This window comes from Kryptolebias marmoratus, linkage group LG6, assembly GCF_001649575.2.
Source record: "Kryptolebias marmoratus isolate JLee-2015 linkage group LG6, ASM164957v2, whole genome shotgun sequence".
NCBI classification, from domain to species: domain Eukaryota; kingdom Metazoa; phylum Chordata; class Actinopteri; order Cyprinodontiformes; family Rivulidae; genus Kryptolebias; species Kryptolebias marmoratus.
Genome location: NC_051435.1, coordinates 27,395,280 through 27,404,092, shown reverse-complemented (window position 1 = coordinate 27,404,092; position 8,813 = coordinate 27,395,280). Strand labels below are relative to the sequence as shown.

The following is an 8,813-nucleotide window of genomic DNA, read 5'->3' as shown; positions in this document are numbered from 1 at the left end:
GTGTGAAGAACGCTGATGAGATATGAAATAACCAGTAGCCAATTGAATAAGCTACCCTTTTGGATTTATATATTTGTAAATCTGACTCTCAGTGCCTCACCAACCATGAACCTCACCGCACGTCACTGGCCGATCTGATCCTCCAAACAGCCTTAAGAAATCTTGAGAGCTGACAATCCTGATCTGCTGCAGCTGGCGAAGATTAGCCTGCTGACCAATTAGGGAACAGGTAGGTACAAACAGGAAGTAAAATCACAGAATGCCTCACTGTGAGTTATACAAAACATGTTCATTACATTTAATACACAAAATCATTCCCAGATGTTGAGATTTCACCTGATCAGTTCTGCCTGTTTTGAGCTCATTTCAGAATAAATGGTTTTCGAGCTACATCACTATTATGCAAATAAGCTGCTTTTGGCCACGCGCCCCTCAACTCAGTGTCTCATCTCAAAACATAAAAACTCACTGAGGGATTATTTGCTGTGGAACTGGTGCACATTTATATCGTTATTAATTCAAACTCTGAGGATTCAGACTTTGGGACAGGGAAACTTAGCGGTTCCAAACCGACATTTGTTGAGTCGGACAGTGGCAATTAGTGATCCGAACCTCGACTGGTAGCGGGTCGGGTATGGAGAAAAAATAGTCTCAAAATGACTGTGCGTGTGTAAAAGTATTTGTGTGTGTAAAAATGTATTTGTAACTCGTGTAAGCATCTTTGTGTGTAAGTTTGGATAGTTTTATCTGTGAAACATGATTGTAAGCCTTAAAAAGAAAATAAATCTTTTCCTACGCCTCCAAATGTTGAAAAAGTACACACAAGTCGCCAGATACACACACACACACACACACACACACACACACACACACACACAAAACTCCAGTTACGTACAGATCCAGTTACAAGTGCACAACTATTTTTGAGACTCATTTCACGCTTCCGGGGAGCTCCCAGATTTGTGCGTAGATGTTGTGTTTAGATGCTAGTTCGGACAAGTGATGACTGAGGACAAGTGGAAAATGACAAGAAAGAAAGACACAAGAACAAAGTCTGAACAAAACCCAGACAATTAAATAATAAAATAAGAGAAACAATAAACCCTAAAGAAACTCAAAGAACAAACCCAACAAAACCCCAAATCCTGACAGTTTATTAGTTAGTTAGCTAGCTAGTTAGTTTAGTTTATTTATTTTGTGCCATACACCATAAAAGGTGCCCAGCCCCCATGGGCTTATAAGACATACAAACATATTTCAAAGATGCAGAGAGAGAACAACATCAACATCCTTCAAACAGAAAGTGTCGTTCAGTATGTTTTTTCTGCGCATACGCGAATCAGCAGTCCGTTCAATGGTACGGATCATAGACAAAGAGAAAATAAAATACAAAATATAATATGTTCATCTTACTTGTGAAAAGTTATTCCCTGACCCCTGATGTCAACAGTCCGAAGATTTAAGCAGAAATAAGCTGCCCATTGCTGAGGCATCTTCTGCTCTTTTGATTTAACCAAACAAGGACGGCCGCTCCAAGGTGGCGGCCATATTTCCTGCGCCCCTGCAGCCTATGCAGGGTCTACTCTTTATGATGTCTGTCACATCTCGGCGGCATTTCGTTGTTTCTGCGCATGCACAAATCAGCAGTACATACACTGAACCATAGACATCATTACGTAGACGCCTCGTTGACTGGATTGGCCTGCTGATGTGACGTGACTGTGTGTCCGCCATATTGGAGGAGGCACAGCTGCTCTGTGAACTAATAGAAATAGGATTTTAAAGCACGTTTTAACAGTGAATTTTACGTTAATGCCCCAGCTTTTTTAATTCACACACACTAAAGTTAACGAGAAACAGGTACCAAAAACAATGTATTAAAGCTTTTTAGTTTAGTACAATAACTTTATTGATCCCACACATCAGTAATTTATGTTTCATCAGCTATAAAGTAGTGCAAAAAACAGTATGTTACACCTTAATAATATATGAATAACAATAATAGTTGTATAAAAGGCTATTATTTTGAAGGACAGATGTAAGTTTCTTCTCGGCCGCTAGGGGCAGTTACGTTTTTTTCTTTCCCTTGTGTGGTGTGTTTGTGCTAGACCTGTTAGCAGTGTTAGCGAACGGCAGGGCTAATACTTTGTTCAGCGATTATATAGTTCTTCTACACGAGTGACCGAGTCAGTTCCGCATAAATCAGACCTGTATCGTTTGGGCGTGCTTTATTGCGATGCTCCGAGTGTTCAGTGAATGATAAGAGTGAGTATCGTTTGTTAGAACATGCCCACGGTGTTGCACTTAGTGTGACTGCTTCCACCAGTCTTCGTATTTTCTCTTTAATAAACAGGGTTTATCTTTTCATGTTAGTTCATGAGTAAACCAATTTGAGTGTTCTATATGATGCAGCGGGCAGCCGCGATGCCCGCTGAACGGTAAATTTGTCCTCTCCGTGAGGGGAGGGGGGAGCGGTGCGCCGTTCGGGCTCTCACCCGTGTAATGTGCAAATTTAACCAGTAGATGGTGCTGTTTACATCCCCTAAGCTGCTGGACACAGAGGGCGACTTTGAGTTATTATTATGGTGGTGTATAGCTCCTTTGTATTTTGTTTAAGTAATTCCTTTTGTAAAGAATTTATGTTTAAATATATTGTTTATTGTTGTCATTTACAGAACTGTTACAACACTGAGTTCCCACAATAAAGTGCACGGCGAGTGAAGCCGGCTAAAGGAGATAAACCATCTATCTTATTATTCCTGTGTCCTGACCGACGCCACATCTTGTTTCCTGCATATCACCACGAATTAGCACCCAAGAACTCTCTACGCATACAATAGTGGTTTAACCCCCCTCTTATTATCATTTATTTTGGCTATTTGGAGGCAACTAAAATCATTTTAAACACCACACATACACACAGGTCATGTACACTATAGACATTTTTCTGTTTAAGTAGGACCACTAAAAATCCTTTAAAAAGAATGGTTTTGCACAATTTTTTTCTACTGTTGCCACTCTGTAATTGTATTGTTTTTAGTTTGGCAATGTTGTGCAGTCTCAGCTTGTGGAACACAGAAACAAAAAGTGGCACCAGTCACAGGATGATCAAAGAATGTTGTAGGGGTTCAATAGGGTTTCCTTTAACTGGCATCCAAGTCTGTTGCACATGCTTATATTGGAGGCATGGCCATCCATTGTGACACAGACCACTGTTATGCCACGCTCATGCAGTTCCTCCAATGCATGCACAAGTAGTAGCTCCTGTGTCTCTGGGGGAGACAGAGACTGGGTCAGGGAGTATGCAGTTGGAGCCTTCCAATGCCCTTAGAGACCAACCACCATAACGACAAGAGCCTCAGTGGCAATGTCAGTCTCATTTACACCATCTCCCATATCAACATATCCAGACATTTTGTGAGTTTGAGGATTATATTGGTTATGTTTTTATTTGCCATGGCATCCAACATGAGGTACACACATTCATATCTTGGTGGATCTTGCTGTTTTTTTTTCTTTTCAGCGTGTCCAACATGGTCATGTTGAGGCCAGGCTTTGCATCCACAGAACTCATCCACCTTGGTAAAAAGAAGAAGCAGTTATTTATTTTGATCAGGATATTTGAAGCTGATGACTCATCACTGGAAGCAATATTGAACATTACACAGTGAAAAAATATTCAAATCAGGGAGGAGGAAGTCTCTTTTTATTGTTTTACTATTATTCATTCATGGTAATGTTAACAATGAATGTAGCATTAGTGCTTCTACAGTTCACTTTGTTCAGTCACAAAAGGAATAAAATTTACAACTCGTATAGAAAACATGACTTCAATTAACATGAACAATACCTTTGTAGGGTATGTGGATGTGGGAGATTAATTTTAAGAGACTTTCTTAAATAGGTGTAAGCTTTTGGACCGTGTAGGTGGAGAGTGATTGCAAACTCCTTCTGATCTTTGGTGTACTCATGGCTGTTTTTTGACAGGAGGTCAACAGGAAGATCTGAAATTCAGTTAGCATAAGGTCATTATTAAGGACAATTGAAATAACATGAAAGTCTAATCAAAGCCAGCAAAGCATAATTCCACTTGGTTTAGATTTTCCACATTGGGTATTTATTATTTTACTGGAGTACGAATCAAGCTTGTCTTTCAGCTCATTGTTTATGAGTGAGTTCCCTCTAAGTTCCTCAAGGACACTGCACACTTTGTTTTTTGCCCTCCTCTCTCGAGCCATTGCATTTCTTTTCTCTCTCTCCAGACATGTTCAGCCCGATGCTGTAGCGTTCTGATGACAGAGAGTTTATGTTCCAGAGGGTGGTGAGAGTCGAACAGAAGGTATTGATGTGTGTGGGTTGGTTTCCTGTAGACCTCAGTGTTGAGACTGTCCTCTCTTTCCATATGAACCAGACAGTCCAAAAAAGGCAGCTTGTTGTCATTAGCATCTTCTCTGGTGAACTTGATGTTGTTGTCAACAGAGTTGATGTGTCTGGTGAAAGCTTCTAAATCTTTAGCTTGGATTTTGACCCAGGTATCGTCCACATATCTAAACCTGGGCTTTTGTCAAGTCAGCAAGGAATACTACAAAACACACCACTGAACAGAACAAGGAGAAGAACAGATGGGAAAACATTGTCATCCCTTATGTTACTGGAGTATCTGGGAAACTCAGAAGAATTTTCTCCAAACACAACATCCCAGTACATTTCAAACCCAACAGGACTCTCAGAAAGAGGCTGGTCCACCCTAAGGACAAAACACCCAAACCCAAACTGAGCGGAGTGGTGTATGCAGTTCAGTGCATCGAGGAATGTTCTCTATATCTCTATATTGAAGAAATTAAACAGCGTCTCCACAGACGCATGGCTCAACACAGGACAGCCAGCTCTTCATGACCAGACTCAGCTGTCCACCTACACCTCAAGGATAAGGGACACTCCTTTCAGGATCAAAATGTTCATATTTTGGACCGAGAAAGCAGATGGTTTGAGAGGGGGGTAAAAGAAGCCATTTATGTCAAAAAGGAGAAACCAACATTAAACAGAGGAGGAGGTCTAAGATTCCAGTTTTCAAAAACATATAATGGAGCTTTAGGCCTGATCCCCAGTCAGTTTCACTCAAATCAACACCTGCACTCATGTGTCCAGAGTAGACCATCCGTGAGTCAGGCTAACAAGGACCCTAACAAGCCTCTATTGTAAGGAGAGTGAGGGAAATCTGCAGGTGAATCCATCTTACAATACATCTCAGCTTAAAAGCTAAAACTCCACACTCTTTTTTTGAACTGAGAAACCTCCTTGAATGAGAAGTGAAACATCTTAAACTACAGAATAGAAGTCCAGTTGTTTTTGTTTTTAACCCTTTTTTTGGATTTACTGCAGAGAAATGCAATAAAATTTCATTCAAATTTGCACAATGAGCAGTTTAATTTGAATGACAATGTTATTTAATTATAAAGTTGTATAATTGTTACATCATGGAATAAAAAATGGTTGAAATCAATAATTAAAAGCCACTTTTATGCTCTGTGCTGTTTTTCAGTTCATCCTTCTGTTGCCTCTGGTAGGATTTGCTAATATCAGAGTAAAAGTTTATTTCCTCTGCAAAAGGAAGAGCAAACATCTATTCAACAGATTCTTTGGATGCTCTAACTAAACAATGTAAAATGATCTCTATAAATTGCAGGCTTAGGCCTCATCTTATGTCTGAGCAGCTGGCTGATTCAAAATGTTGGAAACTCAACATCAACTCCACACAACACAACCCATTGCTGAGACACACACCTGCATCAGTCTTCTGCACAAAAGAGAAGAGATGCAAAGACCATTCCCCTTTTCTAAGTGTGCACAAGCAGATTCTCAAAGGCTACATGAGTGCATCAAATGTCAATAAACATTATATTTTGCCATACCAGAGGATTCTTCTTGTTTCTCCTCTTCCACATCAGGTTTCTGCTGTCTGAGACATTTACTAAGCAGTTCCTCATTAGACTCATTTCTTCCTGATGTACTCCAGTATTTTAGTGGTTTCACCCTTAAGAGTGGCTCTAAAGCTCACTAGTCCTCTGCCTCCTTCCTTTCTCTTAGTGTACAGTCTCCATGCATTGTGAGGAACTTTTGTGTCCTAATGTCAGTGGCTTCTATCTCCTCTTTTGGCCAGGCAATAACTGAAAAACTGATGACTAGTGGTGTATCTGTGTTGATAGCTTGGACATTATTCTTACTGTTAGGGTTTTTTAATGTTATCAGCTTTTTGTGCTTATGTGCAAAAATGCCTACTTGACACTGAATGTCAGAAGGTTTGATTAAGTTCATTCTTATCGTACTCTGTATGTCTTATCTTTGTGTTTACACTATTGACTGGACAGGTTCTGGCTGGCTCAGTCCACACCCTTTGCTTTCTCTTAATAAAAAATGATAGCTCATGCTACAAGTCAGAGCTTCCCTGATAGCGACCCGAAAGTTGCTCTCTTGGAATTTCTCTTTTTGCAAAAACTTTTAGAAAAGATAAACAATCCTCTCCGTGTGGTTTCTTTTATCAGGTTAAGTGAAAGAAATACCTAACACTTAGCATTCAGCTGGCTGTTTAAAACCTGCCTCTCTTTGTAGCACTTGACTGTGTTCAGTCACTATACAATAGTCTGTCTTTTAGTTTGCCAATTTAATGTTTTTTTCTGTTACTTTGCAATGTGTTGACTTAACAAGATCCAGGTTGCAGTATCTGTTCAGTGAAAAATGAGTTCAACAACTAAAATACATGATGCTTTACTGATTTTGACTATTCTCAAAATCAACACCATTATACATTATCAACAATAAAGTTATTTTAAAACAAATGTTTCCAATTATATTGACTTAAATAGTCAGAAACCCTTGGATTAAAGCAATAAACTTAAGGTGTAAATAAAAAAACGAAACATTGTGAGTGGTTGAGTATCAAACAAATTACCAAAAAGCCTCTTGCTATAGTATGCTGGCATCACAAGAGCCAGGTCGTAGGATCTGCAAAGTTAGAATAATTTTAGCAGCTTTTTTGAACCAGGGATAGAGCAGGGCATAGATTAAAGGGTTTAGACATGAGTTAAAATAAATTAAAAGAAAAAAAAAGAACAAAAAAGAAGTAGATGAAGTATTTTTTAAATTATCCCCAATAAGAGAGAAACAGTAAAATGGGCAGTAACACATTAGGTATACGAAAACAACAACACCAAGAGTTCTGGCTGCTTTTAACTCAGATGTTTTTGTTCTTTGTCTTTTCTTTCGAAGGTTCACTGAAACCTGGGGTTTGACGGTTGTAACATGTGAGTGCATGGCACGAGCCTGAGACACAACTGCCATAAATACTCTTATATACATAAATATAATGAATATAACTGGAATTATGAAGTTCATAACAAGATCAATAGTTACTATTACAAAGTTTATAATAACAACACACTCACCAATACAAGACTTACCCCTTCCTGGTTGAATCAGCTCATCCTTCAAAAAGAAAATGCTGTAGAAAGCATACCACAGCCAACATAGACAGACAGAGCAGTTGACCTTTGCAACAGAAAATCTGATGGGATAATGCAGGGGGTAACAAATAGCTACATAGCGGTCAACTGTTATAAGAATAATGTTTCCCAGTGAAGCAGAGACAATATGAAATGTCAGATAATTATACAAAACACACACAATATCACCAAGTAACCAGCAGGCTTCTTTTCGGAAAATTTCAACAGGCATCAGCAGGAGGCCAACAAGAAAATCTGAGACAGCCAGAGAGAGGACGAGGGAGTTAGTTGGTGTGTGGAGCTGCCTGCAAAAATGCAGAAAAACATAAATTAACTTTTAATTATGTAAAATTTTTAACATCTAAAAAGCTTAATTAGATATAAATGCTTGTTTTCTAGTGAGTGAAAACACCATTTTACCTGAAGTGGGAGATGGAGATGATGATTAATAGGTTGAGAAAAACAGTTAGCACAGAGATGAATGATGCAATCTTCAGGATAACAGTTTGAGACCACAGAAGTGTTGGCTTCTTGCAGGAGCTGTTGAGAAATTGAGGAAAACAAAGTTCATCTTCTTCCTGGGTCTCCATCAACAGAGAGCTGCAACTATCTGAACAGAAATGTTTGTCACACGGCTGATTTATCATTTACATCATCTCTCGGTTTTCTTTTTTTAATCTCAGTGGGCAGTTGTTGACACTCCTCCACTACACCACACAAGTTTTACTCTTCTATCTGTATTATTAATGTCTCTTCAATTTCACATAAGACTTTAGAAATACATATATGAATATTTTTTATTATGTGCTGAGTAGTGCATACAAAGTTTAAGGCCACCTTTTTCTACAGTTAGCTCTTCACAATTTTAAAAATTTTGATGAGTGTTGGTGGGTAAACCATTTCATCCCATTTACCAATAAAGTTGTTATGTTAATTCCAAATCTAAATTAGTCTAAACATTAAAACATTTCTGATGTTAATAAGTGTTATGCAGTGTATTGGAAAAGGATTTATAACCCTTGAGCTTTATCACATTTTGTCACTTTACAACCACAAGATTCAAATTATTTTAATCTAAAAACTGAAAAGCATTTGTATTTACCCCCCTTAGTCTGATTCCAACTGAAATCCTTTGCATAGAATGATGACAACGTATTGCATTTCCATTTCATTTATTTGTACTTTTAAACGTTTACTGCAGTCCACTGTTTTGTGCACTGCAATGATTTACCTATTTTCTGTTTACATTTTATGACTAATCACACAGCAAATCCAGGAGGCCCAGATTAACACTGTCAGATTTGATTTCAACAC

At 38.6% G+C, this 8,813-nt stretch overlaps 1 protein-coding gene across 1 annotated transcript in view; it reads right to left on the bottom strand.

Moving 5' to 3' along the window:
* Positions 1 to 6,531: 6,531 nt before the first annotated feature.
* LOC108247865 (trace amine-associated receptor 13c-like) overlaps positions 6,532 to 8,813 on the bottom strand; it is a 6,324-nt gene continuing 4,042 nt past the window's right edge. Inside the window, exons 2-3 of the mRNA XM_037976267.1 lie at positions 7,920 to 8,109; positions 6,532 to 7,804 (exon numbers count right to left, since the gene is read on the bottom strand). Coding sequence (XP_037832195.1) covers positions 6,964 to 7,804; positions 7,920 to 8,109 — 1,031 coding nt within the window. The 3' untranslated portion in view covers positions 6,532 to 6,963. The remainder of the gene's footprint in view (positions 7,805 to 7,919; positions 8,110 to 8,813) is intronic.